At 45.9% G+C, this 20,225-nt stretch overlaps 1 protein-coding gene across 1 annotated transcript in view; it reads left to right on the top strand.

Moving 5' to 3' along the window:
* Window positions 1-20,225, top strand: part of STAB1 (stabilin 1) — a 100,367-nt gene that overhangs the window by 7,676 nt on the left and 72,466 nt on the right. The window contains exons 6-14 of the mRNA XM_081185174.1: window positions 262-357; window positions 2,970-3,086; window positions 4,365-4,561; window positions 7,415-7,542; window positions 8,764-8,891; window positions 9,540-9,628; window positions 16,769-16,885; window positions 17,961-18,110; window positions 18,623-18,685. Coding sequence (XP_081041300.1) covers window positions 262-357; window positions 2,970-3,086; window positions 4,365-4,561; window positions 7,415-7,542; window positions 8,764-8,891; window positions 9,540-9,628; window positions 16,769-16,885; window positions 17,961-18,110; window positions 18,623-18,685 — 1,085 coding nt within the window. The remainder of the gene's footprint in view (window positions 1-261; window positions 358-2,969; window positions 3,087-4,364; window positions 4,562-7,414; window positions 7,543-8,763; window positions 8,892-9,539; window positions 9,629-16,768; window positions 16,886-17,960; window positions 18,111-18,622; window positions 18,686-20,225) is intronic.

The following is a 20,225-nucleotide window of genomic DNA, read 5'->3' as shown; positions in this document are numbered from 1 at the left end:
TCCATGTGGACAGGAAATGACTGCAGTATTTTTGGGTAGGATCATCTTAGTTGATTTGGGAGACAGGAACCACAAACTCAGTGAGTGTGGAAATCCCTCCTTTCTCTTCTCTGTGTCCTGGTAATGCCCTAGATGGGACACAAATATACTTTTAGCTATTTCCCTATGTGCAAAAGCTACTATATATATGTAATAGCTTTGGGACCCCCTACCCCATATTCTCCAGACAATCTTCCTTCATCATCATTTTCTCTCGCATAGTATGTGAGTGTCAACACGGGATCTGCAACCATGGACCTTCTGGAGATGGAAGCTGTACCTGCTACGCTGGCTATACTGGCCCAAAATGTGACCAAGGTGTGTACTTTCCGCATGTCCTTTCTCACAAGATTCCTTAAAGAAAAACTCCACACAGAACAAATGTAGGGAAAATAAACACTTTATGCCATCTTTATGCTTTTGCAAATATTGTATTACATTTATTTATTTATTTATTTATTTATTTATTTATTTATTTATTTATTTATTTATTTGAAAAATACTGTTGAATAGCTTCCAGGATTGGACTACATATATTTACATTTAATAGTGTGGATCATAATGTTGGAGTCTCACAACTGTGGTCTTAACTGGGAATTCTACACAATTGGGGTGTATACAAAAGAACCAATTTAAGCTAAATGCTTAGAATGGTAGTTCTTCTCAGTTGGGATTTTTCTTGTGTTTGTTTTCAAATAATATGTCCCAAGAATATATAATATAGTTGTTACACTTAGGGATGTTCAAGGATTTCATTTGGTCTGTGTTTTAAGTGAGGTGGCTTTGTTAGCATTTTATGAACTAATACTGTCGTAAATTTTGTGATGCAAATTTTGTCACTGCAAAAAAGGTATCAAAATGCATACAAAAATGTGCATTTTGGGATAAAATGTGTGCAAAAATAATGTGAATGTTTGTGACATACAGTATTTAAATCATAGATTGTTATGGAAATGGGTCAGTACAGACTTATGAATGAATGCATGTGAAACTGACATAGACCAGAACTAGACCTCTAGCTGTATCTGGGGTGAGGTTCTCTCTGTATCTATGTCTGGTTCTCTCTCTCTGGATGATGAGTATCTCGTCGAAGATTGACTTTCTCTACAATAATTTTGGACAGGCTTTGTGAGGAATGTTCGCCTTTGCAAACTTGCTGAAATGGCAGGATGATGCAGGGGGCGGTTGTTTTGCCCCCTCTTTAATCAGATCTGCTTAACAAAGAATTTGCCAGAACTTGCCATTTGAAACTTAAAACGTTGGGGTGCCTGCTTGCAAGTAGACCTACTATCCACAATGAAGCACACCGTGCTGGAGTGCTTCTTGACCAGTAATTTCTGGGCTGTTCTTGTTAAGGTGTGAGGAGTTTGTGGATGCAGTGGAAAGGGACAAGAAAGGGTTACGTTAGGCTAATTTTGGGGTGTGTTTGTTCTGCACCTGCAACTAGTTAAGCATGTGAGAGGGACTCAGGACAATCTAAATACACTTCAGTTTGAAGCAAGCTTGCTCTTGGCCTCTGCCCTTGGCCAGAGCCTGGGTCGGAACACTGCAAGGAGACTGTATGTTGCCAGAAAGACCGTAGACCAGGCATAGGCAAACTCTGGCCCTCCAGATGTTTGGGACTACAATTCCCATCATCCCTAGCTAACAGGACCAGTGGTCAGGGATGATGGGAATTGTAGTCCCAAACATCTGGAGGGCCGGAGTTTGCCTATTCCTGCCGTAGACTGTATGTGGCTTCTAAGCTTTGGAGAACTGCATTATGCTGCCAGTAAAAGAACTCACACTACCTAGAACTGTCTGGTGTTTTTTTCTATTCCATTGGCACGCTCCTTTGCTTGTGAGAACTGCAGAAACACCCACCCACCCCAATAACTGGGTAAGAAAGGGCAACTAAGCAGGTCCTGACATAGTCGTCGCATGTATTCAGGGCAGGAACTTATTTATGCTTGGAAATGTCACAAATGTGGCTGATGCGTCCACATTTATTGCATGACCTGGCTTGACTGTCACGGACATTTCCTTAGTAATCAAGTACTGTACTAACTGCCATGTGAATTTATGCCTAGACAAACATCTTACAATGTCGTGTCCTGCCTATGCCATCATTTTATTTATTTATTTAGAAGAATATGTATATACCACTGTTCAGTAAAAAAATAATTATGTTATATTTACGATTTCTTATTAAAAAATACTGTACTGCTAATGTTGTACACTTAATCCCTCTTCCCCCCGATACCTTATAATTTCCCTTTGGCCATGGGGCCCAAGCTCAGGTCCTTCACATCCCAGGCAAGAGCTGTGTATTTTTGTTTGTTGTTGTTTCATTTGACTTTCATTGAGTACTCTACCTAATAGAACTAAACTGTCTCAGGGCCCATCCCTCCCTTTTCAGACCCAATAAAAATTGTGTCTGTTCTACTGACTGTGTAAATAGCTAGTATTCTTTTTTTTAAAAAAAACACAGCTCAAGCATGGGAAATTAAGAATGAACAAGCTGGAAAAAGATACTGAGGTGCAATCATAACATAGCATAGCATAGCATAGCATAGCATAGCATAGCATAGCATAGCATAACATAGCATAACATAACATAACATAACATAACACAACACAACACAACACAACACAACACAACACAACACAACACAACACAACACAACACAACACAACACAACACAACACAACACAACATAACATAACATAACATAACATAACATAACATAACATAACAACATGCAGCTGTGGATCTTGGGCCTAGATGTGTCCTTAGATATGCTAGATACTCATGCAGACCAGAATCCTGTGAGCCCTTAGTTGTGAGTGAACACACTGAGGCTTACTTACACACGTGTACCCAAGGGGCTGAAAGCCACATATTTTCCTTGGATGCCCAGTTTAAAATATCTCTGTTTTAAACATTTCAGAACTTCTCAACTGCGGAGGTGTAATCTGCGAAGCCAATTCCATTTGTGTGGTGAAGGGTGGGCAGTCGAGGTGTGAATGTCTGCCAGGGTACAAGAAAAATGGAATTTACTGTCAAGGTGAGAGGAAATGTGTGGTATGTGAGTAGCACTTTATAGTGTTCAAAGCCCTTCACATGCATTTATAGCAAATGTATACTAATTAAGCCTATGACAGCTTCAGTAAAATGATAATGCAATTGAATAATAATAATAAAAAAAACAAGCCAACCACCTGTTCTGTAGGCCTACTGAAATAACAATGTCTAAACAGCTTTCAGGAAGCTGAGTATCGAATTACCTCCCCAAATTTCCCTGAGGAAAGTTCTAAAGTGTGAATGCTACTGCTGAAAAAGTCCTTCCTCCTCATTCCCACCAATCTAACTTGAGGCAAGGAAGGACCTCAGGGCAGAAACTTATTCAAAAGATCCCGAAAGAAGGGGGGCTAGTAAGAGAGAAGTGTTGCTGTATGGAATCAAGGCCCAGGCCATTTAGGGCTGTAAACTTAACAAAATCACTACAAATTGTGCTTGGAAAAATACCTTTGAAACCAATGCAGTTGTTAAAACACGAGTGCTGATGTGTTTCCTTTGGCTCATCCATGAAAATTAACCCAGTCTCCACATCTTGAACTAACTGAAGTTGAACAATTTTCTCATTTAGAGGATATCATTGTAGTCCAGTCTGGCATGTATCAAGGAATGACCAGGATAAACAGTTGCCTCAAATACTACCTGTGGATCCAGGAGCAAGGCCTGGAACAGCACTCCAAAGCAATGCACCCAATCTTTATTTAGGCTTCTGTTAGGTAACCTCCCCTTTGGGATTGAGCTTTAGCTTATTCACCCTCATTCACTCCCTCATTGACTCCAGTCACTTATTCAGAACTTCCACTCACCCAGCCTTGTTAAAAGGAAGCAGAACTGGGTGTCATCCCAAAACAGCTAAACAGCTGCTCTCTACATTTATGTAGATGTTGAAAGGCATGGGGTCAAGTTCAAAGCTTTCTGAAGATCATTGTATAAATCCCTTGGGACCAAGGCATCAGTTCCCTAGCACTGCCGCTGAGGCCTGATAGAACCACCAGAAAGTGATGTCATTGGCCAAATCAGTGACTGCAGTGCCAAGATCTTGACCTGGTTGATATTAGCTTTGGTGAGGTACATGTTGCACAGATGAAGGGGATGCTTTCAAATTAGATCACGTCTACTGAATTTCATTAAAAATAAATTATCCAAGTAGATGCTACCCCTTCCATTGGTTGACTGTGTGCTGCACAGCCTTTATGTTCTGGGGGCTAGGCATCTTTATCCAGTCTATCATTTACCCATAATATCCCTCATTTACCTTTTTTTCCAGACCAGGATCCTTGCAGCTCCTACCCATGCTCCTCGTTTGCAACTTGCAAGACTCTTGGGCCAAACAAATATGAGTGTACTTGCAAAGCTGGGTACCTCGGAAATGGGAAGATTTGCCAACCCATAAACCCTTGTCTCACTGATAATGGAGGCTGCCCTAGAAATACTTCCTTGTGTAGCTATATAAGACCAGGAGAGGTAAGATGATTAATTGCAGTTAGGTTTGCTAATAATGTACAGTAACAACAACAACAACAACAACAACAACAACAACAACAATTTTTATTTATACCCCGCCCTCCCCAGCCAAGGCTGGGCTCAGGGCGGCTAACAAGCAATAATAAAAACAAGTTGAATGAATACAATTTAAAAACAAGATTAAAATACAACATTAAAATATTGAAACATTAAAATATTAAAATGCAGCCTCATCACAGGAGGAGAAAGGAAAAAGAAAAAAGAAAGAGGGGGAGGGAATCAAATTGGCTCCAAGCCAAAGTCCAGGCGGAACAACTCTGTCTTACAGGCCCTGTGGAAAGAAATCAGATCCTGCAGGGCCCTGGTCTCATGAGGCAGAGCGTTCCACCAGGCCGGAGCCAGAGTTGAAAAGGCCCTGGCTCTGGTTGAAGCCAATCTAACTTCCTTAGGGCCTGGGACCACTAGGGTGTTGCTATTTATGGACCTTGAGGCTCTCCGTGGGGCATACCGGGAGAGGCAGTTCCGTAGGTACGAGGGTCCTAGGCCGTGAAGGGCTTTAAAGGTCAAAACCAGCACCTTAAATCGGACCCTGTATTCCACCGGGAGCACTGGGTGAATATGCCTCCCATGGCAGAGACCCCATACAGTCAGATATATTGGCTACCACAAGACCACACAGGTTCAGCTGTTACTGTTCTGCCCTAAAAGCAAATGACACTGTGTGCAGTTTTCTAGATAGTTTTCAAAATGCCTGTAGATGATACTTCCTAGAAATGGAAGGGATAAAACTTATAAAACCACTTGACAGCTGAATAATTTATCAGCGGAGAATAAGTCATTGTGGATTACTTCAGTGGTCACACTCTACAGTACAGATTCCTAGAGAGTCACACTCTGTGCAACAAAGAGTAGTCAGCTTGCAATAAGGATCTTTTAAGTTTGCATGTTCCAAAGTGCAGAAAGTTTCCAGAGAAAGGTGGGAGTGAAACTAGACCCAGCCAAGACCATCTCTTGGCGCCATTGTTGGGAAAGCTGCAGGTAGCCCACTCTACGTGTCTTTGGTGTAATTTCTTATGGTATGTTCTCAAGCATAGGTTTGTCTGCAAAAAAGAAAAAAAGGGGTGGAGGCATCATAAGCACTTGTTTGAAACACTTGCCTCGACATACATGTTTATTTCATACTGAAGTGCATGTTGGTTTGGAAGTTAGTCCCACTGTGTTTATTGGGGCTTCATCCCTAGTAAGTATGTTTTCAGATGGCAGTCAGAATGGTCTTTTGAGGTTCAAAATCGTTACTCAGGACCACCAGCTGCTGCCATGTGCCCCATTACACAATGGACTATTAGCTTGTACTTTTAATAATAGTATCCCAAAGTTGAAATACGTTCATGGAGTATCAGTAATATTTTATGGATGCTTTTATTGATATTGGCCACTTACCATCTTGCTGGTGAGTGGCGGTTGTGGCTCGGACGTGCGATGCCATTTTAGGATGTTCTTTCTGTCATCTCCAGTTGCCACGAAGGCTCAAGGGTTCCCGTCAAACTCATCCTTCAAACGAGCCAATCTGCAGTGGGGTGGGGCACGGCCATTTACTTAGCCCGGCGGCTGGGAGCGTCACTCACCCTTCCCCTCCCTTCATTAATAGTTGATTACTGCTCTCACCATTTCTTTTCAGCTAGGAGCGCTTTGCTGTGGTCTTTTGGCAGTTGCCGTATTCGGAGCCAGAAAGGAATTTCCCCTGCTCTGCAGGTTTCACCTTTCCCATAGCACTAGTCACAACTTTGATGATTTAGGCCTTGGGCAGAATCCTAGAGTCTTCCATCCAATCGGGGTGTGGTGAAGTGGTGAATCACCCACCCCTTGTTCCCTGTGATGGTGATAACAGGCTACCCTGTTAGAAGGGTCAAAAGGGAAGTCTCTGTCCAAAGAGCCAATTGCGTAGGGCTAGTTCCTTGTGAACTGCAAGGAAGAGATGCTGAAGGAGCCTTGTGCAAATGCTCCCTCAAAGATATCATGTGTTGTTGCTTAGTCGTTTAGTCGTGTCCGACTCTTCGTGACCCCATGGACCAGAGCACGCCGGGCACTTCTGTCTTCCACTGCCTCCCGCAGTTTGGTCAAACTCATGCTGGTAGCTTCGAGAACACTGTCCAACCATCTCGTCCTCTGTCGTCCCCTTCTCCTTGTGCCCTCCATCTTTCCCAGCATCAGGGTCTTTTCCAGGGAGTCTTCTCTTCTCATGAGGTGGCCAAAGTATTGGAGCCTCAGTTTCAGGATCTGTCCTTCCAGTGAGCACCCTGGGCTGATTTCCTTCAGAATGGATAGGTTTGATCTTCTTGCAGTCCATGGGACTCTTAAGAGTCTCCTCCAGCACCATAATTCAAAAGCATCAATTCTTCGGTGATCAGCCTTCTTTATGGTCCAGCTTTCACTTCCATACATCACTACTGGGAAAACCATAGCTTTTACTATATGGACCTTTGTTGGCAAGGTGATGTCTCTACTTTTTAAGATGCTGTCTAGGTTTGTCATTGCTTTTCTCCCAAGAAGCAGGCGTCTTTTAATTTCATGGCTGCTGTCACCATCTGCAGTGATCATGGAACCCAAGAAAGTAAGATCTCTCACTGGACCAGTGGCCATGATCTTCTTTTTTTGATGTTGAGCTTCAGACCATATTTTGCGCTCTCCTCTTTCACCCTCAATAAAAGGTTCTTTAATTCCTCCTCACTTTCTGCCATCAAGGTTGTGTCATCTGCGTATCTGAGGTTGTTGATATTTCTTCCGGCAATCTTAATTCCGGCTAGGGATTCATCCAGCCCAACAGAATTGCTCCTCTGGTGTCTCTTTCCTTAGGCACGTTGTCTGTGTAAGCCAGGATTCATCAGGCATGGTGATAAAGATTGCTTCAACACCCTTTCATGTCAGCCGCATAACTGTGACAGATCTGCGACGTGTGAGATTGACCCAGATGCTTCAATAAGGTAAGCTTTTCAGGAACACATTATGAAGGTTGAGGTGGGGAAAACTGTTCTGTAGCTATAGTGTTCCTTTGCTCAATTTTAACTGCTGGAGAAAAGGCATGCATATAGGATAAAAGGAAGAATAGAGGTTAAAGGCTAATGATCAGGAGGGGAGGAAGGTGGGGAAAGTTTTCCCAAAAGGTTCTGCAGGTTCAAAACCATTCCCACCAATAACAATAACTCACAGAAATCAACAATACAAGGACAATGCAATAAGAACAACGAAAAGCAACCATTATCTAAAGAGTCTTGAAACATTCCAGAATAAAATAAAGGGAAAAGGAACAAAGTAACTACAGTTTTGCTGATGTGCTGTGTGATTTATAAGCAAGCAAGAAGCAACAAAAGAACATTAATGTGAATTGAACCCTAGGATTATCTTGATTTTACTGCAGCTTTTAATTGACACTGGCTATATTTATTGCATCTGTTATCATATTATTGTTGCGTAGTAAGTTAAATGATGTCACAAGCTACTGTGAACATTTAAAGATTGATAAGCAATGTTTAATTTAATTATTTCTGTTAAGTGTTGAATGCTACCCCTATCTCTGAGCCATGTGAAATTCCAGGGGTTCCTGCTGCTTACCCAGCGTTCAGCTTTCTCAGAATGAGGGGCAGTGGAGACGGTAGTGTCTTTAGGATATTTGGTTTATTTAAACATTTATGCAATCTGAGCCTGAGATGGAGGAGTTCTCCAACATTCACACTCAAAGGGGGTCTTGCCTCTCCCATGGCCATGGTCTTGGATTCAAGTAGAAATCAAACATGGCTCTGACCTTCTGCCTTCCTAGCATGCTGCCTTGCTTCCAGCTTCTACGTAACATAAAACTCTACTCTGAACTCTGGCCTTTGTCCTTCTCACCCACAACCAGGTGAGGGGGGCACCCATTTGTAATCTGGCGCAGAACCACTTCCTTTGTTACCTTAGCGACCCAAACTTAGGCCTGGCTAGTCCAGCAATTTAAACCTTGCTGGATCCAGGAATTGGAAGGGACTCAGGCATACAGCTTAATCCCCCCCAACTCACAACACTATTAAAATGTCCATTGTCCGTCCCATGGTGCATGTGGCTCCGGCATTGCTATAAATCTGTGTGACTTAGTTACAACCAGGCTTGGTAACTGAGCAGCTTACAGGGGTGGGGGGGGACCATTCTCATTCTTCTCTTATATTGATCAGATGTACCTGCAAAGATGGAGAAATTGCAGATGGCAGGAAGTGTTACAAAACCTTCCTGGGGGAGATCTCTTCTCTGAATGTGGTAGGGGGAAACGCCAGGGCAATGAGCCATGCAATCAAAATGTTTGGTAAGTTTCTTCAGTGTTTGTTTGATTATGCATCTGGAAGTATTTTAATTATGTATTTCAGAACATAATTAAAATATTTTTTGGTGGCCATTTCAGGTTCATTTCACCAAACAGGTCCTGTCAGCAGCAATGATGGGGAACCAAGACAGTTATGTGGGTGACTCTTGGGTAGATGGGCCAAATTATGATCAACTGCTATTATCGGAGTTATTATTTATCTTATTTACAATATTATATTTTAATTATTTATAATAAGCATTATAGTATTATAATATTTGTTGATTATGATACCGCTTTACAGATTTATTTTTTTATTATGTATGCAGCTGTAGGTGCTTTAGACAGAGAAGTGGGGTAGAAATGTATAAAATAAGCTCAAATAAAGAAAATTTAAACTGGGAAAATGGCACAGGTGAAAACATTCTCCATTGTTCTTCAGGGTAGTGATGGGGGCGGCTGCTTTTAAGAAAACAAAAAGGAATGTGAGGCAATCTATAATGGGATCTCTCTTTAGTACTAAAAAAAGTGAAAGTTGTTCACCTCTGCCTGAAGATACAGTTTAGCATAAATATTCTGCCAAATCTAATCAGGTCTGTCACAATCTATTATACTAATTGTTTTTCTTGGGGGGGTGTTGTTTTTTTATAGAGATGGGTTGTTCGTTTCTCCTGGAAAACCATGGCCCTTTAACTGTGCTTGTGCCAGCCAATCTTTACTATGACAGAATGGAGTTAAATGTAAGCGCTGGTGTCTGTTGGTAAATATTGCTACTTCTGAAATTGGTCTTTATGGAAAAGGGAGACGCTCATCCACACTTTTCCCTTGTTTTGGTCCAGGCCAATATCATGCCTAACCCAGCAGTCTGTTCTCAGAGTGGCCAGCCAGTGAAAGCTGCACCCATGGGCAAAGCACTCTCCCCGCTTGGGATGCCAGTAACTGGTGTCCAGAGGTGTTCTGCCCCTGACAGTGGAGGCAAAACATAGCCATCATGGCGAGTAGCCACTGAGAGCCTTATCCTCCATGAACTCATCTAATCCTGTTTTAAAGCCATGCAAGTTGTTGGGCCATCTGAAGAAGTACTTTATTTTTTCTGTCCTGGATTGTCCAACATTCAGCTTCTTTGGATGCCCCCAAGTTCCAATACTATGGGAGAGGTTTCTCCAAACCATGCATAATCTTCAACACTTTTATCAGGTCTCCTGTTACTCACCTTTCTTTTAAACTTAAAAGGGCCCTTTCCTCATAGGGGACTTGCTCAACTCCCTCGATCATTTTAGATGCCTTTTTTCTGAACCTTTTCCAACCTTACAAATCCTTTTTGCCTTGTGAAGACTAGAACTCTACGCAGTATTCCAAGTGCGGTCACACCATAGATTTTGTTATGTAGTGTAGTTTCACCCTAGGCCAACAGGGGGATACTGTATATAGTTTTCACTCAGGTCTGTAGATAGTTTTCACTCAGGTCCGCGGCAGTTAGTTTAGGCGGGAACTCTGGGCTGTTGTGGTTACAATGTTGACAGCCGGCTGCCTATAAATACAGGCCGGCTGAGCTGTTCGCAGTCAGTTCTATTCCAGCTTATCTTAATAAAGAGCTACTTGAAGAAATCGCTGTGCCGGCTGCTATGTTAACCCACAACTTAACACTGGCGACGAAGGTGGGATCGATGGACATCAGAGCACAGCCAGATGCGGCCAGCCTCTGAACTGAGCTGAATCACTGAGCGAAATCACTGAGCGAAATCACTGAGCGAAATCACTGAGCAGAACCAATTCAGAGCTGACTGTTCTGGCTAGAGCACTGTGTTCCATCCATCGCCCTTCACGCCGGCATCGGAATCATGGCTTCACTTGTGCCTCTACCGCCGTTTGCGCCAGCCTCTGAGTCATGGGACTCCTACCTCGCTCGGTTTGACTGCTACCTCCAAGCCAACGAGCTGACAGCAGTATCAGTGGATCGGAAGCGGGGCCTATTCCTCAGCCTCTGTGGGCCTGAGGTGTTTGAGACGGCCCGAGCATTGGTTGCGCCTGAAGCAGTCCAGGCAACACCATGGGACACGATCCAAGAGAAGCTCCGCAATCACTACGCACCAAAGCCGTCCAAGATTGCTGCCCGCCATGCGTTCTACCACCGGAACCAGGCAGAGGGGGAGTCAATCAACAACTACGTCACCGCCCTGCGACAGGCTGCAATGCACTGTGAGTTCCGAGACTTAGACGATGCCCTGATGGATCGAATCGTCTGCGGGGTCCGGGACATCCATCTGCAACGGCGTCTCCTAGCCAAGCCAGACCTCACGCTACAGAAAGCCATTGAGGAGGCTGTGGCCTCAGAAGCTGCTGAACGCTCCGCCCAGGAGATCCACAAGTCCATCAGCCCGCGTCTTGCTAGGGGGCCAGTTCCAGTGCATCATGAAGAGGCCAGCAGTGATGAGGCATCCTCCAGTGAAGACGTTGACGTGCACCAGACAAAGCGGGAGCGCAGGAAGCTCCAACAGAAGTCCAAGGGCCAACCGGAATGTGCTGGCTGCGGAGGCGACCATTCCCGTGCCAAGTGTCGATTCAGAGACGCCATCTGTAGGAGGTGTTCCAGAAGGGGCCACATCGCTAAGGTCTGCCGATCGGCTCCGTCTGACACCCCCCCTTCATCGACTCGCAAGTTCAAGTCTTCACTCCAGCCACAAGTGCCAATGCCTCCTTGTCGAGCTGGCTGTAATTCCGTTCCGTCGGAGATAGTGTCCTGGAAAAGTAGGCGAGCGGTGCTTCTCTTCCATCTGGAAAACGGTGACTAAGGACAGCACCGATGCCAAAAGGTGAGGCGTCGCAGGCAAGGACCAGCGGCCTGGATTCACTGTACTGTACCAGCACACTGTCTGAAGAAAGGAGAGCCTTGACCGCGTTGAAGGCCGCCGTCTCTCGATGACCCCAGGCCCAAGGCGTCTTAGTGCTAAGGAGTCGGTGAAGAGGCTCAGCCACTGTGGCTTTGTGGGGCAGGAACATGTTATAAAAGTTCAGCAGCCCCAGGAATGCCTGCAACTCCGTTTTGTCCTTTGGGGTGGGGGCCTGCTGGATAGCGCGGATCTTGGATGTGGTTGGATGAAGGCCGGAGGCATCGATAAGATAGCCGAGGAACTCTACCTGTGGAACGGCAATCAAGCACTTCTCCCTCTTTACCTTGAGCCCGGCCTCCTGGAACCTGGTCAGCACGGCACGGAGGCGCTCGAACAGCTGCTGGTGTGAGTCTGCAGACACCAAGATGTCATCAAAGTATGGTACCACGCCTGGAAACCCTTGCAGGAGACTCTCCATAAGGCTTTGGAAGATGCCAGGAGCCACACTCACCCCGAACTGCAACCGGCGGCAACGGAATGCTCCCCGGTGGGTGACGATCGTCTGGGCTTCAGCAGTGGCATCATCGACTGGCAGTTGTTGATAGGCTTGGGCAAGGTCCAGCTTAGCGAAGACCTTACCCTCACCCAGGGAATGCAGCAGGTGTTGGACAACAGGAACCGGATAAGCGTGCTGCTGAAGTGCCTTGTTGATTGTGCACTTGTAGTCAGCGCAGATTCTCACCGACCCATCTGGCTTGACAGGCGTGACGATGGGGGTTTCCCACTTTGCGTGGTCAACGGGCTCCAAAACTCCTTGGGCGATCAGTTTGTCCAGTTGTTCGTCCACCTTAGCCTTGAGAGCAAAGGGAACCCGGCGTGGCTTAAGCTTGATGGGGGCGACTTGTGGATCAAGGCTAAAGGAGATGGGCGTACCAGTATATTGTCCCAAGGTGCCGTCAAAAACCTCGGCAAAGTCTTTGACCAGACCCTCAGTCTCTGCGTTAGAGATGCAGTTGATGCCGGTGACTTCCAGGCCGAGGGCATCAAACCAGTCTAGCCCTAGGAGGCTTGGCCGCTGACCTTCGACCACCACCAACCGGAGCAGGCCCGAAAAATCCTTGAAGGCGATCCGGAACCGGCCAACGCCTACCACGGGAATGTCGTTTCCCTGGTAGTCTCTCAGGTGTACGCGGTGAGAGTCGAGTTGCCTTTTGGATACTCTGGGTACCAGTCTTTTGATGGTGCTCCATGACACGACGGACAGGGCAGACCCGGTGTCGATCTCCATGTCACATGGAGCTCCTTCAATGAGCACCGTGACGTTCAGCTTGCGTCGCGTAGACGAGTCGGTTTGGCCAATCGTGGTTCCAGACGGGCAGCGGCAGTTGGTGAGAGCGAAACAACTTTCCTTGGCAGACTGGAGTGAAGACTTGAACTTGCGAGTCGATGAACCTCATCACTGACCACAAGCCACTCCTGGGCCTCCTCGCCGGTGATCGTCCAACTCCACCGGTCCTCTCACCACGCATGCTGCGATGGACTGTTTTCCTGGCTGCCTACCACTACCGGCTCATCCATCGCCCGGGGAAATCGATGGGCCATGCCGACGCCCTCAGCCGTTGCCCTCTTCCAGCATTTGTGGAAGACCCGGCTCCAGCTTCATCGCTCCTTCTGATTGAGGATCTTCCGGCAGCGCCTGTATCGGCTGCCACTGTGGCCTCCGCGTCTGCCCAGGATCGCACCATCAGCCGGGTGCTCAACTGGGTGTGGAGGGGGTGGCCACAAGGGCCTTTTGCATCAGAGTTCCAGCCCTTCGCAACCAGACAACATGAACTCTCAGCTCATCGCGGCTGTCTGCTGTGGGGAGACCACGTCGTGATTCCCCAGGGACTCCGTCAGCGCGTCCTGGAGGCTCTGCACGTTGGCCACCCGGGAATTGTCAAAATGAAGGCGTTGGCTCGGTGTTACGTCTGGTGGCCTAATATGGACGATGCCATCACTGCCTGGGTGTCCGCCTGTCAAGCGTGCCAAGAGTCGAGGCCTGCACCACCAGCAGCTAAGGGACACACCTGGGAGACGCCAAAGACACCCTGGTCGAGGGTGCACATCGATCTGGCTGGCCCCTTTCACGGCCGGACCTTTATGGTAGTGGTGGACGCCTATTCCAAATGGCTGGAGGTCGCCCTGATGCCCTCCACCACTACCGAAGCTGTCATCCGGGTGCTGCGAGGCCTGTTTGCAACGCATGGGTGTCCTGATGTCCTTGTCTCTGACAACGGACCGCAGTTCACGTCAGGCACGTTTGAGCGGTATCTTTTGGGACTGGGCATCCGCCATGCCCTAACGGCACCTTTTCATCCATCCAGCAACGGGCAAGCGGAAAGAATGGTGCGCTCGACAAAAGAGGCACTGGCGCGCCTGGACCGGGGAGACTGGCATGAGCGGGTCGCCGAATACTTGCTCGTGCAACACATCACTCCTCATGCGGCCACAGGGAGGAGTCCTGCTGAACTGCTTATGGGCCGCCGCCTCAGGTCACCGCTCGACCGGCTACACCCAGACTTTGCCGTGGCTGAACCCCCAGGCTGTGCCAACGCACCACGGTCATTTGTCCCAGGAAACCAGGTCTTTGCCCGGAACTATGTGGGGGACATCCCTTGGGTGCCAGCCACAGTAGTGGGAGTCACTGGACCTCGCTCGTACCAGGTGGCACTCGAAGACGGACATTTGTGGCGACGGCACATAGACCAGCTTAGGCGCAGGGTTGGCGACTTAGACACTACCGAGGTGCCCCCAACTGCGCTTGCGGCTCCAGAAGAGACACGTACAGATGGCGAGGCCCCACCTACACCTCCCTCGCAAACTGCCAGCGTGGAGCCGAACCAAGCCGTCTCAGAACAGACTCAGACCACTCCACTTGCGGAGGCTCCACCCACAGCAGCGGATCCAGGGGAGTTGGTTCCAACGCCACCTAGGGTCGCACCACAGCCTCAGCGAGAACTGTGTGGCCCTCCGGACTTGGCTACCAGTCCCCGGCGGTCTGGCAGAGTTTCCAAGCGCCCAACTCATTTAAAGGACTACGTTGCTGGACAGGTATCACGGTTGGTCTAAGTATGGGAAATGTAACCGATATGCTTTTGTGCCTAATTGAACCATTACGCGTAGTGCTGTATATAAGGAAACCATTACGATTGTAACTAACGCCTTATCTCGGTGGGGAGGGGTGTTATGTAGTGTAGTTTCACCCTGGGCCAACAGGGGGATACTGTATATAGTTTTCACTCAGGTCTGTAGATAGTTTTCACTCAGGTCCGCGGCAGTTAGTTTAGGCGGGAACTCTGGGCTGTTGTGGTTACAATGTTGACAGCCAGCTGCCTATAAATACAGGCCGGCTGAGCTGTTCGCAGTCAGTTCTATTCCAGCTTATCTTAATAAAGAGCTACTTGAAGAAATCGCTGTGCCGGCTGCTATGTTAACCCACAACTTAACAGATTTGTTTAAGCGCGTTATGGTATTGGCAATTTTATTTTCAATCTTGTCCTTAAGGTCCTCCAGCCCTCAGTGACATCTTCATCAACCTACTAACCCCAAGTTTGTGTTCCTAGTTGGACACTGCCAGTTCAGACAGTTAATTGAATTTGCCATTTCACTTCTCATTTGCTTTGTTTGTAGAGATTCTTTTGGAGCTCCTCACAATCTCTTTTTGCTTCAACCACCCTGAACAATTTGGTATCATCAGCAAACTTGGCTACTTTACTATATATCATCAAGTTGAAAAGCACAGCCCTCAGTGCTAGTCCTTTGAGGACTCTGCTTTTTACCACCCTTCATCAGGAGCACTACCTATTTATTCCAACTCTGCTTCCAGTTTCTAAACCACTTAACTGATCCACAAGAGGACATCTCCTTTTACAGTCCATGACAATTTCACGCGAGGGTTCCATTTCTTGCCCAACCACCACCATGCCCTGGTGGAGCACATGTAAGTTTGCCCCGCCCTATTATACCTGCCACCGTTATGCCCTGTTCATGATGTGTTGTTGAGTGACATTTTTGCTCACTTCTGGGTTCGGTGTGTGCACAATTGTTTGTCTTTTGTACGCACGTTTATTGGTCTTTACCTGTATTCCACGACTGCTAAGCTTACTCAAAAGACTTTGGTGAGGGACTTTACCTAAAGCTTTTTCAAATTCTAAATACAACCCATTCAACAAACATACCCAGTGATATTAAAAGTTCCTCCTTCTACATTTGGCTTGTTTGTTTGCTTTTTGCCATCCTGAAGAGGAATAAAATTATGGTGAATATAGCCTATTTTAGCTACTTAAAACATAAAAATTAATCATTCCTTCTTATTTGTTTTTTAACCCTCCAAGCCCAGAAATGTAAATGGATATTAGGGCAAATAAGAGAGGCTGTTCAAGAGGTGATAAAAATACCCCCTCCCTCATCAGACAGCAATAAAATGTGCTGAATCTGCAAAGAGGAAGATAGAGCCCTTAAAATCCTCAGCACCTCAGTAGAACTCTGCCCACATTAGTAGTGATGCTGCAATTAGGAACATATGAAGAGTCTGCTAGATCAGACTCTAGTCCAGCAACCTGGTCTCTCCTCTTGGTCTCTTGCAGTGAAAACTAAAAGTAATTTTTGGGCTGCAACCCTAACCCCACTTATCTGGGAATAAATTCCATTGAACTCAGTGGGACCTCTGAGTAGATGTTAGGATTGCACTGTGAATTAGTCAGTCAAATGTTTATTATTTGTAGCCAATAAGTATTACAATATAAGTCTCAAGAAAACAGGACAAGCTAAGAGTAAGTTAAAACCTGTCATGTCAATTTTCAGAACTCCAAATTATCAGAACTTAAAACTGCAACATTCACCAAATCATTTTGATTGAAGAAAAGAAGTCAACGCTTGGCAGTCAACGCTGTTTTGGTCCAAACAAAACACTTTTTGTACTGTGGAATTGGAAATGCTATTATAAAAAACAGCATGAGTAAACATAAACAGTTCTGGTTTTTTATATCCTATTTTGTCTCCTCAAAGGAAACCCTTGCAAATAATTTATGCAAACTGCACATAATCCCTGGGCTGCATTTAATGGATCATACCGAAAAGGGCCTGTGGACATTAGCTGGTCCGAAAGTGACATTCTCCAGTCAGGTAAAATAAGATAATGGGAAGGTTATTTCTAATCCTGGTTTGAAATTCTAAAAACTGGACTGTAGGTCTATCCTGACATTGCTTCATTCCACCCCCCTCCACCCAGTTATTTCTGTCATGCTTCAAGTCTTACACTCTGTTTTAAATGCCTTCAGATGCATTCCTCTGGAATTGTCCAAGTGTAGCTTGCTATTTTGCTCAGTATATTTGCCACTTCACATGGGTTTAGTGCAAAGTATTTTATTACCTTGGCTTTTGGATTGTTTTCAGATGCAGTATTTTCCCCTGTGTAAATCAACAATTCCTGGATGTTCTTTTTGCTTTTCTTCAGTCTTTCCATCTGTGGCTGGCACAAGGCATTAAGATGCCTGAGGCAGGCAGGCCTTCTTCCCCCCCCCCTACTTCTTCTTGGGCTGCAAAAAGACTCATGGGAATAGGGATGGTTTGTGTGCAAAGGGAGAGTTGCGGAAAAGGAAGGAGGAAGAGGGAGGGGAAAGGGAGAAACTGGGGGCTGGAAATGAAACATTTCAAAAAAAGGAGGGAGTAGGATGCATGAGAATGAGGGTAAAGCGGAGAATGCAAAAGGGGCTGCAGAATAGGAGGGGATGGTGGCTTCATAATTGGGCAGAAGGTGGAAAAGGTGCATAGTAGTTGCAATGTGTGGGGAGAGGAAGATGCAGGAGGTTTCCAAGGGCTGGTCGCTATACAAGGGGAGTTGCACAAAAGGGAGCTGCATGGACGTGTGGGTAACGGTGAAAATGGGTGGAAAGTTGTGCAGCAGAAACAAAGAGAGAAGTGGTTTCAGAAATGGGGTTGGGAAGGTGAAGCTCCAGTGTTGGGGGAGTGGCGAGTAGAATGAGCAGGGTTGCAGCCGTGTGTGTGTGTGTGTGTGTGTGTGCCTATATAGTAATAAACTCCCCCCCCCCCTGAGCTTGCATTCAATCTTGCACTGTCCTGGAATGTAAGGAACAAATCAGTCCTGCCTGTTAATAAAGTACAGATATCCGAATCTATTAGCTGAATTCATACTGTATTGAAATGTTCACCATAGAATGATCCTGTATTACTTTCCCAGGGGTCACCCACACAGAACTACAGGTACTCAGATGAACCAGCACAACAATATTTTATTAGACAACGAAACTTGCCAGCTGCTAATGGGATCATACATATCGTCAGCATGTTAAGGAAAAAACCCCTCTTGGACAACCTTAGCAATTCTCAGGCATGTTAAATGCTTCTTTTCCTAATAGAAAGGGCAGGAGGGTAAGATATGAGAACTCTGAGTAAATATTCTTGGGATTGTGTTGATAGCAGTGGGCACTGGTGGAGGAAGAGAAGTGGGGTGGGAGCGCACCACACCCGGCAGCGTGATCCTGGTGGGGTGCCATTGCGGCTGTTCCCCCACCCACACTGGGTGCCACGCCCCCACAGGCATCATGCGACACCCCCCGGACACGTGTCACACCCCTGCGGTTGGCATGCCATGCCCCCGGAACATGCGCCAGGCCCGCCCCACCTGCTCTCCGCCCCCCGGTGCCGGAGCATGAAGCTCTGCCACTGGCAGTGGGTGAAGTTTGGAGTACTACTGTACAAAATAACATTTGTCCTAGCAATGAGTGAAAGGGGGAGGTAAATGCTATTATCTGTTAGCTTGTGCATATTTTCATAGCATGTTGTCTGTTTCTCTGGTTCATTCTGCCATCTCTCTCTCTCTCTCTCTCTCTCTTTTTGCAGAAAACAATTGGAGAAATTCTTGTTTCAATGGAGACTGCCAGCCGATTTGAAACCATATTGGAAGTAAGACACTTCCCACCCAGGACTTGAAGTTGACCTGGGCACATGTTTGTTTCGACAGTGCACCTTTTGTTTTTCATATATTTTATATATGAGTGGCATTAGGGTGCTAGTGAAGTGTGAATGTGCCAGAAACTGTAGAACATATTATTTTCTACTATCCATTGTACAACCAGTTACGCAAATGTGTGCTATCCCCATTTTTGGGTAGTCTAGCATCAAGTCAGGGACATGGGTGGCGCTGTGGTCTGAACCACAGAGCCTAGGACTTGCCGATCAGAATGTTGGCGGTTTGAATCCCTGCAACGGGGTGAGCTCCCGTTGTTCGGTCCCAGCTCCTGCCAACCTAGCAGTTTGAAAGCACGTCAAAGTGCACGTAGATAAATAGGTACCGCTCTGGTGGGATGGTAAACAGCATTTCCGTGTGCTGCTCTGGTTCGCCAGAAGCGGCTTAGTCATGCTGGCCACATGACCCGGAAGCTGTACGCTGGCTCCCTTGGCCAGTAAAGCGAGATGAGCACCGTAACCCCAGAGTCGTCTGCGACTGGACCTAATGGTTAGGGGTCCCTTTACCTTTACCTTTACCAGCACAATGAAAATATCAGATTCTATCTGTTTGACATTAACCCAGAAGTAACTGCAAGGGTGGCTGAGTTTTTGACAGTAGTATCTTGTAGAGTGGTGAATGGTACTATTTAGCGGTAAGAAACTCCAATGAAAATCCTCATTATTACATATTTTACATGACTTTTTGTTTATATTTTAGAATTTTAAATATGGATGTTTTATGATGGCCTATATTTCTAATGCCTAATAAAGGTTTGGGGAAGGAAGGAAGGAAGCTAGAGAAGTCAACTGAGAGGCTCAAGGCTGGAGTTTATTTTCCATTAAGAAAACAAAAATGCAGAGGGAGCTTTAGGGGGAAACGGAAGTCACAAGAAGAAAAAGGGCTAGTCACAATTAGAATTATTAATGCAAAAGAGAAACAAAACAAGCATTTTGATTAAATCTTTGTTGTGGAAAATGAGAGCCCTAGAATAATCCCACTCTCTTAAGTCAGGGGTAGCCATCACAGTGCTTTCCAGATGTTGGAATTCAACTGCTAGCATTGCTGGCCATTGGGCATGCTGGCTGGGGCTGCTGGGAGTTGGAGCACAACAGCTTCTGGAGGGCACCACATACAGCAGCTATCCCTGATCCTAGGAGCTTTTCCTTCTAGGAAAAGATTGTCTATTGAAAAATAAATAAAATACAGGAGCAATGTGATAGCTCTTCTCTGCCTTCTTACAAGACATTGAATGCAAAACTTGAAAATCCAACCAACATTTAGATTGCATTCATGAAAAGGAAAATACTTTCATTTCCAAAATGATTTTTTCTTTTTTATCCTTTACGGCAGTTAATGTAGGGAAATTCTCCAAAATGACAAATCTGTGAATTTAAAATATATATTTTTTATCCCACAGATTATATGTTATGTATTTTTAATTATACTGTGAGGTTGATTTTAGATCTTGCTTTCTCTCAACTGGAGTTTTCCCAC

Source organism: Podarcis bocagei (assembly GCF_964188305.1).
Source record: "Podarcis bocagei genome assembly, chromosome: 2".
In the NCBI taxonomy this organism is placed as follows: domain Eukaryota; kingdom Metazoa; phylum Chordata; class Lepidosauria; order Squamata; family Lacertidae; genus Podarcis; species Podarcis bocagei.
Note: the sequence above shows the minus strand (reverse complement) of the source record. Positions and strands in the feature narration are given on the sequence as shown.